Raw genomic sequence first — 25,178 nt, 5'->3', positions numbered from 1 at the left:
TGCCGAAACAATCACATAGCCCTGTACAACAAAATGAACCTCAACTCCTACTTCACAATATAGCCAGAAATGAACTTAGACATAGTCTTGTACATAATGTTAAATTATAAAATTTCCAGGAGAGGGGAAAAAAAGGGGGAATGTCTTACTGGCCTTGGGTTTGGCAAAGGTTTCTTTCTTTTTTTTTAAGATTTATTTATTTATTTGAAAGTCAGAGTTACACAGAAAGGAGAGGGAGAGAGAGAGAGAGAGAGAGAGAGAGAAAGAAGTCTTCCATCTGCTGGTTCACTCCCCAACTGGCTGCAACAGCTGGAGCTGTGCCAATCTGAAGCCAGGAGCCAGGAGCTTCTTCCCGGTCTCCCACGCAGATGCAGGGGCCCAAGGACTTGGGCCATCTTCCACTGGTTTCCCAGGCCATAGCAGAGAGCTGGATCGGAAGTGGAGTGGCCCGGACTTGAAATGGCACCCATATGGGATGCTGGCATTGTAGACAGTGGCTTCACCTGCTACGCCACAGCACCGGCCCACAAAGGTTTCTTAAAAATGACACAAAAATTACTAATTATACAAGCAACAGTAAATAATCAAAATGAGATCTTCTGTCTTCAAAGTCACTGTTAAGAAAATGAGATTAGCCACAGACTGGGAGAAAATATTCCTAAATCATAAATCTGCTAAAGGATGTGTATTGAAAATACATAAAGAACTTTGACAACAAGGTGAATAACTCCCTGTCTCTGTGTCTCTACCTTTCAAATAAACAAAAAGTAAATTCAATTTTTACAAAGGAATAATTCAATTTTAATTTAAAAACAGGCAAAAGCTTAACAATCATTTTCTAAGGATGATATATGATGATCAAAAAAGCACAAGAGGAGCCAGCATTATGGTGCAGCAGGTGAAGCTGCTCCGCCTCAGATCCAGCTCCCTGCTAATGTGCCAGGGAAAGCAGTGATGGTTGGTACAAATGTTTGGGTCCCTGCCACCCATTTGGGAAACCTAGATGGAGTTCCAGGCTCCTGATTTTGGCCTGGCCCAGCCCTAGCTATTGTGGATAGCTGGAGGAGTGAGCCAGTGAACAGAAAATCGCCTCCTCTCTTTGTTTCTGCCTCTCTCTTTCCACCCTCTGCCTTTCAAATAAATAAAAGGCACATGCAGATATGCTCAGTCTCATTGGTCCTTAGGTATACGTGACTTGAAACAGGAGATACTGCTACATAACCACTAGAATGGCTAAAATGAAAGCAACTGACTTTTCCAAGCAATGGTGAGGATCTAGGTAAAGGACCCGGGAAGTGTATTCATGACTTGTGGTTATGTAAAATAGTACAATCCTTTTCCAGTAAGATGTGGCAGTTTCCCACACAGCAGCCATATGACCCAGCCATTGGATAGCCAGGTATTTATTCAAGAAAACATTTGTCCAACTAAAGACCTGTACATGAATGTTTATGGCAACTTTATTTGTAACAGCCCCAAACTGGAAATAATCCCGATGTCCACCAACAGGTGAATGCATGAGCAAGTTGTGGTAGATCCATACAATGCAAATTTTTCAGTAAGATTTATTTATTTGAAAGGCATAGTTAACAGAGAGAGGAGAGATGGGGGAGGGGGAGAGAGAGAGAGAGAGAGAGGTCTTCCATCTGCTGGTTCACTCCCCAAAAGACCCCCAGACCAGGACTGGGCCAGGCCAAAGCCAGGTGCCAGGACTTCATTTGGGTGCCCCACGTGGATATAGGAGCCCAAGAACTTGGGTGATCCTCTGCAGCTTTCCCAGGTACATAAAGCAGGGAGCTAGATTAGAAGTGGAGCAGCTGGGAGTGGAACTGACGCCCATTGGAATGCCGGCACTACAGATGGAGGCTTTACTGGCTACGCCACAGCACCGGCTCCTTACAATGCACTTTTTTTTTTTTTTGACAGGCAGAGTGGATAGAGAGAGAGACAGAGAGAAAGATCTTCCTTTTTGCTGTTGGTTCACCCTCCAATGGCTGCTGAGGCCGGCACATCGTGCTGATCCGAAGCCAGGAGCCAGGCGCTTCTCCCAGTCTCCCATGCAGGTGCAGGGCCCAAGGACTTGGGCCATCCTCCACTGCCTTCCCGGGCCATAGCAGAGAGCTGGCCTGGAAGAGGGGCAACCGGGATAGAATCTGGCACCCCAACCGGGACTAGAACCCGGTGTGCCGGCGCCGCAAGGCAGAGGATTAGCCTGTTAAGCCACAATGCACTCTTACTCAGCAGTAAGAATGAACACCTGTAGATGTATACAACAACATGGATGAATCTCAAAATTACACCGAGTGAAAGAAGCCAGATGAATAACAGTACATACATAGTACAGGACCCAATTTCTATGTTTTAGAAAATGCAAACTTAGCTATAGAGACAGAGAGCAGACCCGTAGTTCCAAGGTGGGTGGGGAGAAGAGGAAGGATTGGATTGCCTAGGGGCAGGAGGAGTCTCTGGGAGTGACAGACGCATTGAATGTGGTGGCAGTAGGTTCACAGGTGTGCACATACGCCCACAAATATCAGGCTGCACACTTCAAACGTGCAGTTTATCGTATGTTAGTTACACTTCAATAAAGGCATAAAACAAAAGGAGGTATTTCAAACTGCTACCTGTCAACACGCAAGTGCATCACTGGAACAAAAACACCTTTACTATACACAGCATAATCTGACACACACGTTTCTTCCCGCTGCATTGATTGGAAGCATACTGTGGTCATGACCCACAAGCTGATTCCACAAGTCACTAGCATGTTGACATGTGTAGCTTGAAAAAGCCTGTTTTAAGATGTATTTGTAAAATGAGTGACTCACTCCTTAAACAGACATAGTTACTTTTCTCCTCTTAGGCACTTTCTATATCTTTACTACTCGGTTTCACCTCCCCTCCTGTTCATGTGGTTGGCAGCTTGTAGTCTTAAAGAGAAATCCCGCATCTTTTACATTCTTGCATTGATTTCCTCTCACCCCTTTGCCACCATCTTCCCACTCACTTGTTTGGGGGACGGCTGATTTTACAATCTCATAATGAAAATTCTTCGGTGATGACTCCATGGGGGCTTGTGGACAACTCTGAGGTGTTGGATTGTGGACTGCACAGTTACTGAGGCTACCAAGGCCTCCGGGTGCTGGTTACATACCTGGGCAGTAACAGCTGTCAGCTAGTGTTTCTCCTGCAGAGGAGAGCATTCCGGGCTTGGGCATGGAAGAGCCCATGGAAAGGAGGTTCTGTTTGCAAATATGCAGTGCGTTCATCATGTTCACTGTCTGTGTACAACCTGGCCCAGCAAAGAGGAGGAAAAGGCACGAAGCTGGAAGGAGGGGAGTAGGGCACTAAAATGTGATGAAAGAAACCTTGGCCTAGGGTCACTTCCGTTCTTCTGTGAATTAATGTCCCTGTATGCAACTTGGTATTTATGTGCCGGGTGCTGTGTCTTCAATTTCACACCTGTGTAGAGGCAGAGGTATAATTCACAAATTTGGTCCCTTTTGTGTCCATAGGGATTTTAGTAAGTTAATCTAGAAGTAAACAGAGATGCAGCACAGGCAGAGGTTTGAGCTGTGATTCTGGTCTCGGCGCTTTTCACACAGTGGCTGAAGGCAAGCCATGGGAACAGCTGCTGTTGTGTTCCAAGAGCCCAATGTTCCCAGTGGTTCCATACCCAAGGGACACAGGTTTGTAACCCAGAGTGCAAATTCCTAGGCTTAGCAGAATGGCCAGAGTCACAGTCGATTTAGCTCCAAAGATCTTACATCTAGGTGTGCTCCAACAAGTGGCAGCCAGAGGTTGTTAAGCATAGAATTTGAAGTTTTGGGGAAAGGGAATTGGAGTAGATTGATGCTACTGCTTCTGGACAGATGGACTTCAGTATCACATTCCCAGCTTCCTCACTTAGGAACCAGGAGACAGTGTGAGGCTGTGATAAATGCTTGGGCCTTCATGTTAGGCAAACTTTGGCTCAGATTCTGTCTCTTTTGTCTGCCAGCCTGAGCCCTCGGAAAATTGCCTAACCTTTCTGAACTTTACTCTTGTCGCTTGAACCAGAGGCTCTCCACTGGGAGTGGTGATCTTCGCCCCCTAGGGAACATTTGGTAACGTCTGGGGGACAGTTTGGATCATGTGACTTGGGGCTGGGGTTGTCCTGGCATTTGGTAGGTCAAAGCCATGGGTGCTGCTGAACATTCTTTAGTGCATAGCCCCTCCCAACAAAGAATTATCCAGTCCAAAACATCAATAGAGTTGAGGGTGAAAGCCTTGGTTTGGAGACAGAATGTGCAAAGTGCCTGGCATAAGTGGTGTAGCTACTGAGTCAAAGGTAACTGTCATTACCAAAACACCAATTCTTGCGGCTAACTGAAAAGAATATTCTGAGGAAGCAAGGACCATCCATATCTTCCCTAGGTTCAGAAAAAGTCCATAATAGTGGCACTGCAGTCCCTCAGACTGCACGGGTACAGCAAAGGGGTTAAAGGCTGTGGCTCAGGAGCCTAGCAGCCTGGATCCAAATCCTGGCCCTACCATGTATCACATAGGTAGGTAATCTCAGTAAAGTCACTTAACCTCTGGCTACTTATCTATATAATGGATACAATAATGATCTCTGCATCATGCCCACAAGAACCAGTCTGCATAGTGTATCAGGTACTCAACCATCATTCGCTGTTACAACAGGAGCTAATGCTGAGAAGGGTGCTGGTTTTAATAAGAGGCTCTGAAGGGGAACACAAACAGAAACAGGTCATTCACACAGCAGTAGAAAGTGCGTCAGCCCACTAAGAGCCTGCGATGAGCTGCCCAAGCAGGGGCCAGGTGTTTATGAATGCCATCTCACTAAATCCTGACGATGTTGTAAGGTAGCATCCGTTAACCTGCTTCAGCCTCATTGTGCAGGTGTGGAAATAGGCTCAGAACAATTAAGGTCCCTTACTCCAGCTCAGGCAGCCTGTAAGTGGCAGGGCTGGGGCTCTGAAGCCTGGTGTGACTCCAGGCGATGTTTCTGTGAGCTGAAATTCAGAAATGCTCTACTCCGGCTAAATTCCCAGAAGAGAAATTACAGAAAACATTCGATGAGCTGAAGCTTTCTATGTGTGAGGAAGGAAGACAGCTTTAAAGCCAAGCTTCTGTCTCTGGCGGGGACAAATGGCCTGGGTTATGTGGAGAGGAGACCAGGGAAGCAGGACGCAGTTGACAGCAACTGTGACAGCCACTGCTAACCGCAGAGCACTCACCGCTCCGCGGCCACAGCCGCCTACAGGCAGTGGAACAGAGTGCTGCTTGGTCATGTCTACGCCTCCCAGACTAAGAGGGGAACCGTGCACTGTTAGGCTGCCCTGTGGGTGCTTGTTTCCACGAGGAGAGGTCTTCTGGAAGGTTCTTAGGCATCTGTCCTCCCATCACATGTTTCATGAGGCTACGTCGTGTGTATGTGTGGGGTAGGAAGGGAGAGAGAGGGAGGTGGGTAGGAACCACCAAAGCCAGGGCTGAGGGAAGTGAAAGTTCTAAAGTAGCCACGCTGCCTTCCTTCAAACAGCTCTGTTTAGGTAAGGGCGGAATGGAGCCTAAAAAGCTAAGAGGCCTAGGTATGTCCCAGGTGGAGCTGTGGGGAGAGTCTGCACCCAGGAGGGCTCAGGCCCAGGCCGGGAAGCAGGTGTCCTTTCCCGCGGCTTCTCCCCCACATCGGTGTGTGGCGAGGCATCCTCCAGCCCCAAGGCCGACCACCCAGCTGCCCGCGGCCAGGGGCGTCCGCACACTTCTGCTCTGCTGCTCCCTGCACAGGATCATGGGGCTGAGGCGCGCTCACCCAGCGGGGCTGAGCGGGGCAGAGAGCAGGCCACGGCCGGGCCTCAGCGTCATCTTGTGCCCCGTGTGTGCGCTGCGGGAGGCTCTGTGCTTCCCTGGCCCTCCTAAGTTCACTAACCTGGTGGTTTAAATATAGGGGAGGAAACAGATGCTGGCGGGGCCGGAAGTCCCCGAGGAGGACAAGTTTGGCAGCGGCCTGGGAGGCTGATAAGGGCCTGGGTTGGGCTCAGAGAGCAACCCCTGCCGGTTTGCGTCCCGGGCCTTTCTGATGTGGCCCTGGGCCCTCACCGACCCAACTTGGCTCCTCCGAGAGAGCTCCTCCTTCCTCACGGCTGGCCCGGAGGGGTTATTTTTAAGCTGCTCTTTGTGACTTCCTTTGGCTGGCCGCCCAGCTCCCCTCTCTCCAATGCTCCCGGAGCAGCTTCCTGCTTAGGCAACTCCAGCAGAAAGAGAGAGAGAGAGAGAGAGAGAGAGAGAGAGAGAGAGAGAGAGAGAGAGGTGCGGTCTGCAGGGCCAGGGAGCCAAGGCCACAGTCCTGGAAGGCAGGTGCAAACCCCGTGGATCTCCCGGGGCCCCGGGCCAGGCCCACGGTGCTGGCCTCCGGGCTAGTGGGGCTGCAGATCTGTCACCCGGCAGGAATCCTGTGACCCGACCTGCAGCGTCTGTGTTACCTGGCAGGCGTGGCCGCCAGCCGCCGCCAGGGAGCGGTCCCTCTGTGGGCCCGGGCTACGCAGCCTCTGCGGTCCGCTGGGGAACACCCGTCGCTCAGGCGTCGTCCGCGGCTGGCGCAGTTCCGGAGGAGCGTGTCCGGCCGCCTGCACCGCCAGCATCCTCAAATTGTGTCGCGGGTGAATCACAGCGGCAGCCGCCCTCCCCGCGCCGCGGCGGCGAAGGGGGGACAGGAGCTGGCGCCGCCACAGCCCCCTGCGCAAAGCCGCTCGGGGCCCTCCTCTGCCGCCTCTGGCTTCCTCCACTTCGGGGTGCCAGGGCGGGCGTCCAGGTGCCTCTCACCGCTCCCAGGGGGCTCCTCGCGGGGACTGCTGGAACACCAACCCTCTGGCTTCTCAGTTGCTTAGCTTTCTCTCGGGCGATGTCCGTGGTCAAAAGAGCAGAGCTGAGGACTGGCAGGCCAAAGTTTAGGACACTGGCACCTCCTCTCCAAGGGCACAGAGGGACCCAGGCTGGGTTCTGACACGGGCAGTATCCTTTCCAGGTTAGGGTCTGGGCCAAGAAGTAGGTTTGGCTCTAGAGATTCCCTCTGTAGGGAAAAGCTGGCCCCCTGGGCTATCTTTCTGCTGAATTTAGGATTCTCAAGCCCCAGCCTCTCTTAGTCATCTACAGAAATGAGCGAGCGAAAGGCGGTTCTCCCATTGTAACGGATTAAATGGGCTGCTCTGGGCGATGGAACACGCGGCTGGGTGTGGGACTGCTGCAGGGAACGGCCCGCACGACTCTCATGAGCAGGGCAAGCTGGGGCAAGACATTTAACCTTGCTGGACAGGGGTTTCTTTCCCCCAGGCAGTAGCTGCGATGATAAGGACTGGCTGTGTCACAAGGGCTGCACCGGGGGTCAGGCAGAACCTGTGACAGGGCAACTGTAAGGTGAATGCAAGCTTGGATGCTGTGCCAGCCTGGTGCCGGGCCCAGGGAGAGCCCAGAAGCCTGGGGAAGTCCCCAGCATGGCTTCTGACCTTAGGGAGGGCAAGACTTCTGTGAACAGGACGGAAAGGGAGGCAGTGGAGCGTGTGTGTATGTGTGTGTGTGTGTGTGCGTGCCCCAGCTGCGCATACCCCACACCTACTCTTGGTAGGGCGGTGCTGGTGCTTGGATGAAGGTCAGTCTTTGCTTTTACCTTGCTCCATCTCCTCCCTCTTTGGGCCTTTATTGTTGTCACCGATGAAATGGGAAGCTGGGCCAGTAGCTTCCTAAGCTCTATTTCAGCTTTACTACAAAGCCTTCAACGTCTACCATGGAATTTAGAAAAGCATAGCCACGGACTCCCTTCATTAGGTCAAGAGTCCATTTTCTTTTCTTTCTTTCTTTTTCTTTTTCTTTTTTTTTTTGACAGGCAGAGTGGACAGTGAGAGAGAGAGAGACAGAGAGAAAGGTCTTCCTTTGCCGTTGGTTCACCCCACAATGGCTGCTGCGGCCAGCACACCACGCTGATCCGAAGCCAGGAGCCATGTGCTTCTCCTGGTCTCCCACGCAGGTGCAGGGCCCAAGGACTTGGGCCATCCTCCACTGCCTTCCCGGGCCACAGCAGAGAGCTGGACTGGAAGAGGAGCGACCAGGACAGAATCCAGCGCCCCGACCGGGACTAGAACCGGGGGTGCTGGCGCTGCAGGCGGAGGATTAGCCTAGTGAGCCGCGGCACCGGCCAATAGTCCATTTTCAGCAAGTACGAAGGTTGGGGCGGGGAACCCTGTAATCATCTTAGGACCTTATGCCAGGGTCCGTCAGCCCGTTTCTGGGGTTCTGTTGAGCTCACCCCTTGCTCTCCTCCCTGAGGATTGGGGACCTTCCTCTTGTAGCTGCTCCTGCCTGCTCCCCTGCACCCCCACCCCAGCCAGCAGCTGCCCTTGTGCCCCTGCAGGTGCGTCCAGCCTGCACATTGCATGGAGTTCATGCTGCTCATTTGTTCCATTTGCTCAGAAACAACGGCCAGCTTTATTGGCAGGGGAAGGAGAGGGTGCCAACTCCAGGAAGACACAAAAAGCCCCAGTCATGGGCATGGGGCGGGGGCGGGATGGGAGGGGGCGCGGGAGCACGGCCGGACCATCTGCAGTGACCTGCATTCCCGTTGCCCCCGCTGAAGTCATGGTCAGTGAGGCAGCGTCTGGCTGTCTTCTGGGAATGGGTAGAGCAGCAGCCCAGTTGACTCATCTCAGAGGGACAAGGACAGAAAGCGATGCTATCTTGGAGGCCTGGGAGTGGCTGGAGAGCCTGGCTCCCTGGCCCAGCCTTGGGGCGAAACTCTCCGTCCAGAGCAAATTCTATTTCCTTGCCCTTTCAAATCAGGATAGAGTCTAGAGCTAATGAATGACTAGAAGATGCTTGGTATTTAGGGCCCAGAGCAAATACAAATCAATGTAATGCAAATTAAATTACGGGCCCCCTGTTTGCCGTGCCACTGTTTTGGCAGGACCAGGCCACCATATCTGCCGTGTTGCTGACATCCAGTCACCCTCACAGCCTGCCCAGGAGGCAGCTCTTCCAGCAGTGAAGAGTGCCTAGCCATCTGCCTGGCCCCCCAGAATGAATGACACGAGAAACAGAATCCATGATTGCGGCCCTAAATAATCTGGCTCCTGAGACCGGCCTCTCGGAGGACTTCAGCTGCGGCGACTTGGGAACTGGAAACTCACTGTGCCCTGGGCGCAGGAGCCAGCCCAGTAGGCCTGGTTGTGCGGCTGGGTCAGATGCCTCCTGGCAAGCGTGGAGCAGGAAGAGGAAGACCCTGCTGCCTCCTTGCAATCTCCAACAGGCGCTTTCTGGCTCTGAAGCCTGGAGCACTGTTGGGGGGGGGGGGGGCTATGGAATAGCGTTTGAGCCACTCTAGCAAAAAAAAAAAAAAAAAAAAAAAAAGAACAAATCAGTCCTGAAGAGACTTGGAATCTGGGGAGCGCATCCTCACAGATTCCTAGCAAGCCCCCATCACATCGTCTGGGGAGGGGTGGTTGATGTGGAATGACCCTCCTTTGGCTCAGCACCTGCCCTGAGCAGGACACATGGGCCCTCCCGGTCGCAGCCACATTGCTGGTGACTGCCCGTGGTGCTGGAGCCTCAAGCCCCCGTTCTGTGCCTACGTTGCATCAGTCAGTCCTCAGAGAAGGGTCTTTCACATTTATCAAAGGGGAAATGAAGACAGGGAGGGATTAAGCAACACGGTCAAGGCTATCCATTTAGAAACAGAGCTCCAAAGAAAGACACGGCGTGTTCTCAGACATGTGGCTGGAGCCTGACAGTGACTTCTCCTCTGAAGTGTATCGGGGAGGGTGGAGTGGGGCAGGCCCGTCGGCTGGAGGAAGAGGCACCCGGGTATGTGCTGTGCAGCATGCCCAGATGATGGCAAATGTCTCACTGTAGCCAGAAATGCATTGGGCACAGCACGGGGGTTGGTCTGGAAACGCACTGCTGTTGAGGGGTCATCAAGTTGATTGGCAGCACCCATAAGCCTGATTGACAGGTACAAGGTAAAGGAGGAAGAGCCAACTGGGTGCTTAGTGGGAGCCCTAGACAGTTTGGGCATTCAGGGAGGTGGGCACCATTATATCGGGGAACCAAAGGACCTTACTAAGAGACTATTAGAACTTGTAAGAGAATTTGGCAGTGTTGCAGGATATGAAATCAACATAAAAATCAATAGTATTTGGCCGGCGCCATGGCTCAACAGGCTAATCCTCCGCCTTGCGGCGCCGGCACACCGGGTTCTAGTCCCGATTGGGGCACCGGATTCTATCCCGGTTGCCCCTCTTCCAGTCCAGCTCTCTGCTATGGCCCGGGAGGGCAGTGGAGGATGGCCCAAGTGCTTGGGCCCTGCACCCGCATAGGAGACCAGGAGAAGCACCTGGCTCCTGGCTTCGGATCAGCGAGATGCGCCGGCCGCAGCGGCCATTGGAGGGTGAACCAGCGGCAAAAAGGAAGACCTTTCTCTCTGTCTCTCTCTCTCTCACTATCCACTCTGCCTGTCAAAAAAATAAAAAAATAAAAAATAAATTAAAAATCAATAGTATTCTTAAACACCAACAATATTCTGGTTGAGAAGAACTTACAAGATCAGTGCCATTTACACTACCTACAAAAAATGTGAATAACTTTGGAATAAATTTAATCAAGGATCTGAAAGATCTCTACAATGAAAATTATAAAACATGAATGAAAGAAATAGAAGACACACACACACACCACCACCACCAACAACAACAACAAAAGGAAAACTATTCCATGATCATGCTTTGGAAGAGTATCATCACAATGTCCAAACTACCCAAAGCAATTTACAGATTCAATGTAATCCCAATCAAAATACCAAGTACCTTCTTCACAGATCTAGAAAAAGCAATCCCCAAATTCATATGGAAACAGAGAGATGGGGACCAGAGCGATAAAGGAGTGAGTGAGGGGCTTGTTAGTGAACAAACCTGGTTGTCTGCTCTGGTTTTGACCAGCTGTCGACTGCTTTGGGTGTCACTTTTCCTCTGGTACTCTATCCGCCATCCTGCCCCAAATCCATTGTGTCCCAGAAGCCTCAACCCGAGCCCTGGTCAGTGGTCTGTGATCAGGGACAGTGTGTCAGGACAAGCTGCCCACGGTCCCGGAGGGGATCTAGGAGCGTGAACAATATCAGTAAGAGTACAGACCAAAAGACAAGGAAATGAATGAAAGAGTTCTTTTTTTTTTTTTTTTTTGAAGATTTATTTATTTATTTGAAAGAGTTGCACAGAGAGAGAAGGAGAGTCAGAGAGAGAGAGAAAGAGGTCTTCCATCCTTTGGTTCACTCCTCAATTGTCTGCAATGGCCAGAGCTGCGCTGATCCAAAGCCAGGAGCCAGGAGCTTCCTCTGGGTCTCCCACACGGGTGCAGGGGCCCAAGGACTTGGGCCATCTTCTTACTGCTTTCCAAGCCATAGCAGAGAGCTGGATCGGAAGTGGAGCAGCCGGGATTCAAACTGGCGCCCATAAGGGATGCCGGCACTGCAGGCAGTGGCTTAACCCAGAAAGAATTCTGATTGTGCAAAGTGTAACACAAGAAATAAGGAGAAGAGATAGATAGGTCTGGGCCTCTGAATTTACAAGGTCTAAAGCCCACCAGATTATTATCAAGCCCCTTCTATCAGGTTCTATTTGCCTCTCAATCAGAAAACTTAATTGTAGCTTAGACAGCACCTTTCTTAGCTCCTCTAATAATGACTCTGTCCTTTGTTCTAGGCCCTGTCTAGTGCACTTGGGCCTCATTCCTTTGTAATCATAACCTCTACTCTACCACCAATGGCTCTACTCCCAACATGTGTGTACTGATGGTCCTCTTCCCCACTTAATGCTGTATAATTGTTCAAACCTGGTAAATGCCACTCTTAGGATCATTGGTTACTATCCTCACTCTGTCTTTTATGACCTTGTCTAAATATGATCAGAGTCGGCAAACTTGGAAGGCTTCCATAGCCTTGGCAACTCATGACGACAGCCTAGGATGGTTACTGGCGCCATAAACTAGAGTGTCAATTTGTTGAGTCAACAACAGGAGCCACTGTGCACTTGCTCCTCATGTGGGATCTCTGTCCTTAATGTGCTGTACATTGTGATTTAATGCTATAACTAGTACTCAAACAGTATGTTTCACTTTGTGTTTCTATTTTGGTGCAAACTGTTGAAATCTTTATACTAAATTGATCTTCTGTATATAAAGAGAATTGAAAATGAATCTTGATGCAAATGGAAGGGGAGAGGGAGCGGGAGAGGGGAGGGTTGCGGGTGGGAGGGAAGTTATGGAGGGGGGGAAGCCATTGTAATCCATAAGCTGTACACTGGAAATTTATATTCATTAAATAAAAGTTAAAAAAATAAAAAAAAAAAGAAATAAGGAGAGGGAAGTCATGGCCAGGGCATGTGTGTTGCATGCATGTGTGGGGGCACCATTTTAGACAGACCACGGAGGTGAGAATGAAATAGGCTATTGTCAATGAACATGCTGAAATTACAAAGTGTTGTGTAAATATTAGCCGTAAACTCTGGGCTCCCTTTAACTAGACCTGAAGATCTAGGTCCCATCTGTGTTGGTTTGAGATTGAGGCTAGCAGATGCAAAAACCCCATTTTTGTTGAGGTTTCTGTAGCCCTCCTGATTCCTCATTGGCAGTAGACGCAGGTGAAGAGAAGACAGACCTGAGAGCAGTATGTGCAACTCGCACATTCAACTGGGATCTATTCGGTCAGGCACTATTTTAGGCTCTCGGTGCTTTGGGGAGGGAGATACAAAGATGAATAAGGCAGCATCCCCTCCCTTCAGGACTTCGCCAGCTAGTGGGAGAACCAGTCCTGAAAATAAGCGTGGTCAAGTGGTGTACGAGGGCTCAAACAGGTGCGGGGGCTGACGTGGGTGTGCAGAGGACAAAGCTTTAACTCAGTCCTGTAGTGGCCTCAGTCCCTGGGGGAAGTAAAGGGGGTGGACGGAAATTAAAACAGGTTCTACCTGGGGAATCAGGGCCTCGGGCTCTGCACGCCCCCACCGCTGGGGACACGGATGCCTGGCAGCGGCGCGGTCAGCCTGGGAGGGCATTTCCTGTCTCTTCGTTTCTGCTTTTGCTAAACTGGAAATACAAAATGTGACTGTGGACCAGTTGTGGGAGACAGAAAATCCTCACCCCCAGATCATGGGGGTGACTGCAAGTATCCTTGAGTGACAGACTGGAATGACCAACCTGTAGACACACCTGCAAAATCAATACCAATGCCTTCTGATGTTCGTCCTAGGTACTTGTCATGACTTCCAAGAAGCGTGCGAAGCTACTCTTCAAGGAAGGAACAGGGAATGTCAGAATCACTAAAGCACTAGGAGCCAAAGGATGAGCGGGGGCAAATACAAGAGCACCTCAAAAATTCATGGGAAAAAATGGAATTCAAAGATAAATTTATTTTTAGTGCAAAAAATTGAAATATGTGCATTTTTCTCCATAGGATGCATTTTCATGAACTTTTTGCTCCCAAATAAACTTATCTTTTAATTCACCTTTCCATGAACATTTTTTTAAAAAAAGATTTTTATTTTATTTATTTGAAAGAGTGACAGAGAGAGAGGGAAAGACACATAGAGAGAGGTCTATCTGCTGGCTTACTCCCCAAATGGTCGCAATGGCCAGGGCTGGGCCAGGCTGAAGCCAGGAGCCGGGAACCCCATCTGGCTCGCCCACGTGACTGGGAGGGGCCGAGTACTCATGGCATCTCCCGGATCAGCTTCCTGCATTAACAGAGAGCTGGGTCAGAAGTAAGGCAGCAAGGATTCCGAACTGACACTCCTATGGGATGCTATTGTCACAGGCAGTGGCTTAACCCATGGTGCCACAACACCAGCCCCCTTCCACGAACTTTTTGAAGTCTCTTTTATAGAAGTCCCAGAAAACCTAAGCTGAGAACGAAGACTGAGACCAAAACCGAACACCAGTTGTGAACCTGTAGGTAAAAACGAATTCGACCAAGCTCTCCTGCTCACCAGCTGAACTGAAACAGGCTAATTTATTAAGAAAAGCGACCTCTTTTCAAGCCCAGGAAGTGTTCCCCGTGAAACTTTATGTGAGGGAGGGAGCCAGCCACAGATACTATCTTCCGTGCAAACCTTTAATAAGAACCAGAGGGAAGGTTATCTGGGAAGACAGTTCAGCAAGGACCTAAAACAGCATGGTTTCCTGAGGTTGGTGTGCCATGCGCTGGAGGCACGGTTGGCTGGCTGCTCGCCGGTGGCCTGCATGGCAACCTTCCTAGCTGAGCTTTGATGGCAGCAAGAGGCAGACAGTGGACACCCAACGTCCTGCCCCCAGAAGCTCGCCCGATCAGTAAAACGAGTCGTACCCACTGGGATGCTGAAGACCTTCTACCCCAAATGGACAATTTAGGTTTGGGGAGTTTGGCGTAATTAATATTGGCTCATTCTTATGTGAAAAACCCCTGACTTTGGAGGCAAGATAGATTCGGGTTCAGGGCCCAGCACCTGCCATTGGCCGGCTGTGGTGCCCAGAACCGCTCGGTTCTCGCCAAGCCTCAGATTCCTCATCCAGGAAGTGGATCGGGTAGTTCCTCCTTGCAGAGGTGGGATGGAGTTAGTGACGTGTGTCCAACACCAGGCAGGGTGTTGGCAGCTGTCAGCCACAGCAGCAGTGAGGATAGTAATTCTGAAAGGGCCTGCTGGACTAGGAGGGGAAGCCCCATGTTGTCACAGTGAGGGCGTTACTTCTCCCCCACGACGGCGGGATGGTCTGTATCCCAGTCACTTAGCTGTTTGCTGTCTTTGTCAAGTAGGTTACAAAGGAGAGGGTGGAGCACAGCTCGCCGCAGTGCGCTTTGAGGACTGGCAGTTGCTCCGTTCAGAGTTCCCTTGGACACCTTCTGGTCTTTAGATGAAAGGTGTGGGTATGGACACCAGGTCCACAGGAAGTCAGGGGATGCGGCTAACACCTGATGGAGGCTGGGCATGCCCGGTGTGGCCGATTCAGAACCGGGGGGTCTTGAGGAGGAGGAGGCCTGGTTGACAAGAGACACAAGGGCATTTAGAGACGACGGAAGCTCTCCAGCAAGGCCAGGAGAGCCGATCCACGGGCCCCGTGCCTGCAGGGGGAGGATAGGCCAGAGACTGGCAGGCAGGTGAGAGGGAAGGTGCAAGGCCACGTGTGTGGCAGGCTGCTCAAAGCCCAGAGAGACCCCCGCACTGGCGAGGAGACCAGGGGCTGTGCTCCCATCCCCATGCAGTCTCCCCCCAGCGGTGCAGTCCCAGGCAGATCACTCAGCCTCTCTGCCCGGTTTCCTCCTCTGTGGGATGAGGCTGCTCACACCTGCCTTGTGGAGTGGTCGTGTTAATGTGACGAGTGGAGCATGTGAGGAGCTTTGCCCGCTTGCAGAGCAAGGCCGATTGGAATGCTGGCGAAACAAGCAGCCTCTCCACCAAGAGGGATTGCATTGGGTAACCAGGATCGCCGGAACTACGTGACTGCACTGAATGTAGGCAGTTGGCTATCTGTCCTTGTCTCTCTTACCCTGGTTCCCACTTTGCACATCTGAGGTCTCTGGCTAAGCAGTGTTTCAATAGGGAAATCAGCGATCACATATTCTTGCTCAACCCCAGCCTGGATCCCCAGTGGCAATGGAAATGTGCTGCCATCTGGTGGTCACTACTGAGCACAGCGGCGCAGCAAGACCAGGATAAACATTTCAGATCCTTGGAAGCTGAGGCTACCTCCCTCAGACTTCCTTACTTTCTGAATGCTTCGAACCTGGAGCAACTTTAGAGTTGGACAGACCCTTCTCTAGATTCTCCGCTTGTCCCTGAGGCTTTCCGACACTCTTCGGTGCGGGGTCTGGTGGGTGGGGCTTGAGCACCTGCAGCGGGTGCCCAGTTCTGGCCAGACTTCCTGGTACTCCAGGGAGGTAACTTTGACCACACTCTCCAGACCTCACCTCTCCTTCCCCCTCACACTGGCACAGAGTGAACCTCCCCGTAGTTAGACCTCAGGCCCCACAGGTCATGGACTCCTGGGTTGCAGCTGGCGTGGCAGGAGTAGCCAGACCCTAGGAAGAAGCTCTGGGGGACACGGGCTCCAGCTAGTGCCCAGGAGCCAGACACTTTCGGGGGCAACTCTGAGACTGGTCTTTTCTAAGCCTCGGCTGGCAAAATAAAAGCTCTGTGAAAAATAGAAAGCTTTAGGGAAGTGGCGATGGGGCCAAGAGGAAGTGAGCAAACCGATTTTGTGCAACTCTGCAGCAGCAGTGGAGTCAGTGAGAGAGCCCTGGGTGGAAGCTGCTGGCCACCTGCCACCCACGGGAGCCCCTCTGATGGACACTGGTGGCGGGGAGTTTTCCAGGCTCTCTGAGAAGCTGTTTGCCTGTCCAGCCTCTTGGGATGTTAAGCAGAGCCCGGAGGACAAGGCTGCAGCCTCATAGTTGAGCTGTGCCCTGCAGCATCAGGCCCCAGAGGCTCCAGGCCAGGTTTTTCCCCGGGCTTCAGGCCCAGGGTATCTCCCTGTCCCTGCCTCCCTCATGGCGTTCAGGTTCTTCTTTTATTTTATTTTATTTTATTTTATTTTATTTTATTTTATTTTAAAGTCTGCATTACAGAGAGAGAGATCTTTCATCTGCTGGTTCACTCCCCAGATGGCTACAACAGCTTGGGTTGGGCCAGGCAAGTAGCCAGGAGCTTCATCTGGGTCTCCCACACGGGTGCAGGGGCCCAAGTAGTTGGGCCATCTTCCACTGCTTTCCCAGGCCACAAGCAGAGAGCTGGATCAGAAGTGGAGCAGCGGGGACTTGAACCGGTGCCCATGTGGAATGCCTGCGTCACAAGTAGCAGCTTAATCGGCTGCACTGCAGCCCCAGCCCCCGGGTCCAGGTCCTTTCAGTGGGACTGGAAGTAGCTACCGCCTCCCTTTTAGGTGGGAGCCACAGTTCACTGTAATTGATGTAACTACCTACACAATACTTTTAGCAGCCTGGTGTAGTGAATGGTTTGCTTTCTGGCCCAGAGCTCCCCCTGGGGCCCAGCCCCCCAGCGACCTGCTCCTGCAGTTGTCTCTCCCCTCTCTTCCCGGACTCCGAGCAGTGCCTCATCTTCAGTGCACCTGCACTCTGTCCCCATGCTCTCGGAGGCCACTTTCTTTCCCAGATCTGAGAACACCGATTCCTACTGCTACTGACGAATGGCAACATCAAACCCAGGCAAACTCTGCGCACTTGTATGTACTTCCTAGGTTTGTTCCTTCCACTCACTCACCGAAGAGCTTGCGTTCTGGAGCCAGGAGCCTGGGATCGAATACCAGCTCTGGCCCTTGCTAGCTCCGCAACCTTGGGCAGCTTACCCAGCCCTTCCAAGTGTCAGCTTGCTCTGCAGTAATCATATTGCCTTTTCCATCAGAGACCGTGAAGGTGAGATGCTTACAGCCGTGGGTATCAATGGCGAGTGCATCACGGGTCCTGGCTGGTGCATTGTCCTTGTACACCCAGTGCCGAGTTACGACGCCTGGCTCAGTGAGGCCATTCGTTCATTCATCTGAACCGTACTGAGTGCCTTCCATCTGCCAGCCATCGTGATAGGAGCCCAAAGTCCAGAAATGAGAAGTGGGGGTCTCTGCCCTCCAGGAGCCCACAGGATAACAGGGGAGTGGTGATGTCAGCATAGTGCAGTGGGCCCACCATTGCAGGCTGGGACTGGGACGCTATCTTCCAGATCCTGTTTGAGAACAGCCTCAAAGGGAAAGTGTTCATCTTCCAAGTGGATGAGGGGGGGGGGAAGGGCCCCCGTTCAAAGAGCCTGAGCGCAGGGGAGAGGAAGTGAAAGAGACCAACTCTGAGCCATGCGTGGTCAGCATGGAGTTTATGCCTGCTCTGTGTGGGAGGGGGCTGGGGCAGCAGGTGGCAGGAATCTGCAGAGGCTGGGAGACCCCGCCCACCTGCAGGATGACTTACCAGGAGCCGTTCCGAGAGTCTGGACTTGATCCCACAGCAGCATGGGTACCGAGTGGCTCATAAGCAGGCAGCAAGGGCCTCCTGGGGACTCTGGTGGGCTCCGGGCCCGGGTCAGGCAGCTGTGGAATCTTCTGCATGAGAGGCGAGGGGATGGAGGAAGTCAGCCAGGCCTGGCCGTGGGCAGACGAGGTGACCTTGCATCCCGGCCTTTCTGTCTTCTTTCCCAGGTTGCATTTTGGTTTTTGTTTTTCAAAAAATATTCATTTATTTATTCATTTGAAAGGCAGAGTGACCAGAGAAGGGGGGTGGCGGAAAGAGAGAGAGAGAGAGAGAGAGATTGATCATCCATCTGCTGGTTCACTCCTCAAACGGCCACAACAGCCAGGTCTGGGCCAGGCTGCAGCCAGGAGTCAGAAACTCCACCTTAGTCTCCCACATGGGTGACTGGGGCCCAAGCACTTGGGCCACCCTCTGTTGCCTTTCCAAGCACATTAACAGGAAGCTGGATTGGAAGTGGAGCAGCCGGGACTCAAACCAGCAGTCCCATATGGGGTGCCGGTGTTGCCAGCAGTGACTTAACCTGCTGCACCACAACTCCGGCCCCACCTTTTGGCTTCTAATCCAGAATGAAAAGGACACTCAAGGCCCAGCCCTGGGCTGGCACCTTCCTGTGGCTCTGAAAGTGCCTCCCTTCACCTCTCTCTTCACCCTGGGCCATGATGGACTCTGTCTATTCAGAACACACGGAAGAAGGGATTCCCTGCTTCCGAGAAAAGAAACCCCCCAAGATGTGTGCCGAGAATTCTAGAAACAGAATTCGCAGGTGGGAAGAGGTGGCCTGGTTGGTGGCTCAGGTGTGTCCTCCGCCACTGCTCTCCCCATGGTTGTCTTGCCTCCAGTGTGCCGCATTCGGACACAGACCCCTCTGCTTGGTTTCTCTGGCCCAGCTCAGACAGGCTAGTCCTACAGAGAAGGAGAAAGAACCTGGATGCACAGGCCAGCCAGTTTCCAGAGCCAGCGTCAAACCCTTCCCTCCTGCCATGGGTTCACCACCAGCAGGCTGCATCCACTGCTCAAGCACCGTTCTCGGCCTCTGGCACCCTTTCCCTCCCTGCTCTGGTTTCTGGGCACTAACTACACACGAGGCACCATCTCCTGCTTTCTACCGTGGGGGCTGCCCATTGTCCAACTAGCTCTCCTAGGCAGAGCCAACATCTGTGCTCCAGCTCTGCAACCAGGCCCACACTGTCCACCCTTGGGTGCACAGCTTATGTGTCTGGGGACGCCAGACACCTCCTCACCCCACCTTGGCTTTTCAATCATCACAATGTCCATGTGATATGACTTGCCCTGCATGTGAAGGTCCTTCTCTCACACAAGGCTTCATGGTGCTACTGGATGATTGGGGGCGGGGTGGTGGTGGTGGGGTGAGGTGGGAGGGAAGGACCAGAAACTGTTTAAGTGCCGAACCAAGATTTGAAGATGTATCTGTAGTGAGTTCAGCTTCCCGTGCGGCCTCTGAAATGCGATTACTTGTTCCCGGTTACTTCCTCCTCTGGGGCAGAGATAAAGGTGGCAGTTACAGTAAAAACCATTGACCAGAGGCCACGTTGGTGGCTGACGAAGCTTTGCAAGGTTCTGGCAGTAGAGGGAGGTGGGCACAGCTGACCCTGGGATGATGGAGATGCAATCAGAGGGGACGGCCCCTGGGTCCATGTCTGGGAGAGGTGACGAGGCCGGGAGGGATGAGCATGGGATTTGGTGAGACTTGGACCAACTTGGGACCCATGCAGTGCAGGGGGTCAGTGGGTGCTGCCCAAGGGGGCTGCAGAGGAGGTACTTGGCCGGCCCGATGCCGAGCCTTCTCTCCAACGCCCAGCTGACACGTGCTGGCCAGGTGATGCCAGGACACACCGTCGTCATCACTGACTCGTATTTCTGAGCGGACATAGATAGGTAATTTTTACAAACCCTTCAGTGCTCTGTGTGGGCCTTGGTCCATATGTCCTCTCGTGGTCTCTCTCTAATCTGCCGGCTTACACCAATCTCTCTCTCTCTTTTTAAAGATTTATTTATTTATTTGCAAGTCAGAGTTACACAGAGCGAGAAGGAGAGGCAGAGAGAGAGAGAGAGAGAGAGAGAGAGAGAGAGGTCTTCCATCTTCTGGTTCACTCCCCAATTGGCCACAACAGCTGGAGCTGCACTGATCTGAAGCCAGGAGCCAGGAACTTCTTCCAGGTCTCCCACGCAGGTGCAGGGGCCCAAGGACTCAGGCCATCTTCTGCTGCTTTCCCAGGCCACAGCAGAGAGCTGGATGGGAAGTGGAGCAGCTGGGACTCGAACCAGTGCCCATATGGGGTGCTGGCACAGCAGGCTGCTGCTTTACCTGCTATACCACAGTGCTGGCCTCAGGTGGCCCTCAAATCAGGTGGCCCTCAAATAATAATCGTACTCAAGTGTCTGGTGCCCAGATGTTGGTGACCAAGTGAGCAACTCCCAGGAAAGGGGCCTGATGCCCAGAAAGACCCCTGTTCCCATGGAGTGGGGCTGGAGCTTGGGGTCTGGGGAGCAGGTGTGGCAGGATATGCCACATGGTCTAGTGTGTGTGTTGCCTCCCCCTCCCCACACACACAATGGATGAGGGGCCAACCGTGGTCCTGTTGTTTCTCAAATAGTTTGCTGGTGTGAGGTTGTGGGGCTGCGCTGGGCGTGGGGCCGGGAGAAATGGAGCCTCTGCCAGCATGACACTAATGGGAGGTGCAGAGGGGCTGCTCTTCCGAGTGGGCCATCTTTGCTTGGCCCTCTGACAAAGGATCTTTGCTGCGAATATGGTGGCCAGCATGGGGACATCCCCGTAGCCAAGTTCGCGGTGCTTGCTGCGGCACACTAACAAGGGGTAGGTTCTGGCTAAGCTCCGGGAGCTGCCATCAAAACCTACTGCTGTTCCTCCGCCACTCTCACTTGCTTTCTTATCACGGGCCCTGTGCGCCAGACCAGCAGAAGGCCGGAGCACTAGGCGGTCAGCACTTTCAGCTCCTCTTCCACCCACTCCAGTCTCCGGTGGTCCCTAAACGAATGACTCCCCAGAGCCAGTCTCGCCTCGGACCTTCCCCACACCTCCCGTGTACCTTGCTCTGCTCTTGCCCTCCTTGGCGGGCAGTCGGAGGCTCTGCACTTCCTCTCGACCCATCTCACTTCCTGAAACACCCCTGGAGAGGGCTGCTTATCTCCCTGGTGCTTTGCTTGAAGAGCCCTCTGGGGGCAGGGGCAGGCAGGGGCCCAGACCGTGGCCGCCTGGGGAACTGGGAGCTGCTGCTCTCAGACTCAGCCCACGCAGACCCACACTCTGGGTTCTGGGCGGTCGGGAACGTGGGGCCTGCAGAGGGGCTGGAAGTGACCGGCTTGCGCAGGGCGCTGTTTGACGAGCTGGGTCTCCCAGAGGTCGCCCCCACCAGCCAAGACAAGGAACAGGCGAGGTGTGACCTTTAGACGCTCTGCTTATGGACCTCGGGGAAGATGTCTGGCTAGAGCTGGGCGCTCTGGCACACGCGGATCCTGCTGGCTCGCCTGTCAACCGAGAGACAAGATGCCCGACAACAGCACCACCCTGTTCCTGGCCATCAGAGCCTCCTACATCGTGTTTGAGATTGTCATCGGGGTCTGTGCCGTCGTGGGTAACGTGCTGGTCATCTGGGTGATCAAGCTCAACCCCAGCCTGAAGACCACGACGTTCTACTTCATTTTCTCCCTGGCCCTGGCCGACATCGCTGTGGGGTTTCTGGTCATGCCTTTGGCCATTGTCATCAGCCTGGGAATCACGATTGGCTTCTACAGCTGCCTTGTCATGTGCTGCCTGCTGCTGGTATTCACCCATGCCTCCATCATGTCCTTGCTGGCCATTGCTGTGGACCGGTACCTGCGGGTCAAGCTCACGGTCAGGTAAGCTGCTCACAGAGGGCCGGTCATAGAGGTGCCTAGAATATGGAGGTTGAAAGGTGCAGAGCTCCGACTTCACCAGGGACAGTGACTCCAAAGTGACCCTTGAAGTGGAAAGAAGGCCACAGATGTGTTGTGATGACGTGGTCGGTGAAGGCTTTATCAACGAGCTGAGACTCCGGAGCTAGAAGTCTCCCATCCTTGCTCCCTCAACCATGGGTGTGAGCTTAATCACTCAGGAGAGCGAGAGAAACTTGAGGCATCTTTAGTGAAATGTGCTCTGGAGCTTTAGAGACGAGAGAAACATACTAGATAAGATTTCCTTCTTTTTTCTTTCTTTCTTGTTTTTTCTTTTTCTTTTCTTTCTTTTTTTGTTTTTGAGAAGTGTGCAGCAGATAAGAATAAGAAGAGATAAACAGATGATTCACCATGTTGCCTTGCAAATGTTAGGTTTTTTTTTTAAACTTCATTTTCTATTTTGCACCCACCCCAATGTTGAGAGAGGGATTTTTCGATATGAAGGGGCTTCCAAAACACTTAACTGACAATTTGTCCTTTTATTTTTACATATTATGTATGAGAGAGAGAGAGAGAGAGAGAGAGAGAGAGCATTCCCATCTGTTGATTCACTCCTGAAATGCCCACCATGGCTGGGACTGGGTCTGGCCCAGGTCTCCCACGTGAGTGGCAGGCACTCGGTTGCTGGAGCTATCACCTGCAGCCTCCCAGGATCTGCACTGGCAGGAAGGTGGAACTGGGAACCAGAGCTGGGAATTGAACCCAGGCACTCTGATACAGGACACAGTACTCCAAGTGGTTTTTTTTTTTTTTTTTTTGAAAAAAATATCTATTTATTTGTATTTATTTGAAAGGCAGGGACAGAGACAGAGAGACAGACGTTTTTTATCTACGGGTTCACTCTAAATGCCCATGAGTAGCTGAGGCTGAATCAGTCTCATGCCAGGAGCTTGGAACTCAGTCTAGGTCTCCCATGTGGGTGGGGGGGCTGCAGTCCTTGGGCCCTAACTCCTGTTCTCAGCGTGCACCTCAGCAGGAAGGAACTGGAAGCAGAGCCAAGATTTGAACCCAGGCACTCTGACATGGGATGTGGGCGTCCTGAGCAGCGTCTTAACTGCTGAGCCAAACGCCCACCCGGGGCTAGCTTTTAAGTCAATTTTTCATGAACTTCCTGAAGCCTCTTTGTATACTCTTTTTCTTCTTTTTATGAGATGTGCAATCTTTTCCCCAAAAGCCCAATATCCATTGCTTCAAGTGGAACTAATCTTCCACATGACTGTGTGAAGAGAACAGATGGCCAAGTGGAGAAATCCAGTGCCCCAGGTGTCCTAAGTGACACTGGGCTCACGTTTCTCCTCTCCTCTCGGGAAAAGAGTGTGGTGAGGGAGCTACAGACAAGCTATAAACAAGCCTGAGTTCAAGTCCCTGATCTTTAGATCTGAGCTTGGGGAAGGTATTGCCCTGTCTCTGCCTCAGTTTCCTCATTACTGTGGCTAGGGCACTCTGAACTCAGACTTGCCTCCTCTCAGTGTTTGCCCCATCGATTTTAGCTTGTAGCAGTTCCTGTCTGCATTTCATTGTTTTCAACCTATGAAATAGGGATAATGATTGTACTTCCCTCCACAGCACTAAATGAGTTGACACATGTGACTCTCTTAGAAAAAGGGCATCCATTTTAATAAACTGGTAGCTATAATTACTATTATTTTCACCATTGCCCTCAATGAAATGGAGATCATTGAAAAATATCTCAAGTACCACCTTCACAACTCCACTGGATTCGTTTAACTCTTACACTGAGCGTGGATGCCAGTGCGGACAGAGGCCAGGAGCAGGCACAGGCAGAGAGGCAGTGGGGGTGGGGGTGGGGCAGGCAGAGCATCAGTTATGAGCAGCCGCACGGCAGTCACAATGACCCAGAGCGCAGCAGGCTTTGAGAGTGTCTCACCAGGTGGGAGATCCCAGGAGGCACAGATAACGCCCACCTCCCAGGCCTTGAAGACTTCTCAGGCTGGAAATGGAGCCCTGAGTGGGGCATATACCTGCTGACTTGAGGCAGCGTATTCTCGATCTGTTCTAGATTGTTCTTCCTTAGAGCAGTGCCTGGAGAAGTTTGCTAGATTTCTTCCTGTAACTGCTGTTCTGCTCCTCTTGTCTTCCTTCCAGTTGAGTGTCGCTGGGATCACCACAGAGTAGCAACACTCCCTTCCTTCACAGGAGCCTTGGGGACTGAAAGCCCCAGGCTTTCTGTCTCCCTCTCTCCCCCTCCTTTGGCAGCTCCAGCTCCCTCCCCCGCCCCCAATTTAGCAATTCTTGCTGTGGACTCACTGGCTCTTTCCCATTCAAACAGATACAGGAGGGTCACCACTCAACGAAGAATATGGCTGGCCCTGGGCCTTTGCTGGGTGGTGTCACTGCTGGTGGGATTCACCCCCATGTTTGGCTGGAATTTGAAGCCGGCCCTGGAGAATGCCAGAAATTACAGCGACTTTCAGTGCAAATTCGATTCTGTTATACCCATGGAATACATGGTCTTCTTTAGCTTCTTCACCTGGATTCTCACCCCCCTGCTTCTCATGTGTGCCCTCTACGTTTACATCTTCTACATCATCCGGAACAAACTGGTCCAGAGCTTTTCTAACTTCAAAGAGACAGGGGCCTTTTACAGACGGGAGTTCAAGACGGCCAAGTCCCTGTTTCTGGTTCTTGCCTTGTTTGCTGGGTGCTGGCTGCCTTTGTCCATCATCAACTGTGCCACCTACTTCAAATGCGAGGTGCCGGATGTCGTGCTGCACGTGGGCATCCTGCTGTCCCACGCCAACTCCATGATGAACCCTATCGTCTATGCTTGCAAAATACAGAAGTTCAAGGAAACCTACCTTTTGATTTTCAAAGCCCGTGTATCCTGCCAGCCCTCCGATTCCCTAGACCCAAGCATTGAGCAGAATTCTGAGTAGTTACCCAGGAAAGATGCCTCCACCTCCCAATGACCTTCAGCCTGAGCATCGCCAACGCTGAGAGCCCACTCTTCTGGGACCAAGTGCTCCTTACGTTCTTGGTTCCTTCCACTGAGATGGGGAGTATTTGGCTGGTTGCCTGCAATTATCTGTACCCTGTTAACTTTGTCACCCATTTCAATTTGCTCTTTCTCACCCTTCTCAAAGTTTCCAGAGACCCAGCTTGAGAACAGCCTGCTGCTAATGCTGTTGCCTGTTTTCCTTCTTCCCAAACACAAGTCATTGACTCACCG

The 25,178-nt window shown here is 52.2% G+C and overlaps 1 protein-coding gene across 1 annotated transcript; it reads left to right on the top strand.

The window, feature by feature from the left end:
• Positions 1-21,560: 21,560 nt before the first annotated feature.
• On the top strand, positions 21,561-24,885 carry ADORA3 (adenosine A3 receptor). The gene is made up of 2 exons (XM_062193485.1): positions 21,561-21,913; positions 24,279-24,885. The coding sequence occupies exons 1-2, from the start codon at positions 21,561-21,563 to the stop codon at positions 24,883-24,885; spliced, it is 960 nt and encodes a 319-aa protein (XP_062049469.1).
• Positions 24,886-25,178: the final 293 nt, after the last annotated feature.

The sequence above is a fragment of the Lepus europaeus genome, chromosome 5 (assembly GCF_033115175.1).
Source record: "Lepus europaeus isolate LE1 chromosome 5, mLepTim1.pri, whole genome shotgun sequence".
Taxonomy (NCBI): domain Eukaryota; kingdom Metazoa; phylum Chordata; class Mammalia; order Lagomorpha; family Leporidae; genus Lepus; species Lepus europaeus.
The sequence above is the reverse complement of the archived record's forward strand: the minus strand, read 5'-3'. Positions and strand labels throughout refer to the sequence as shown.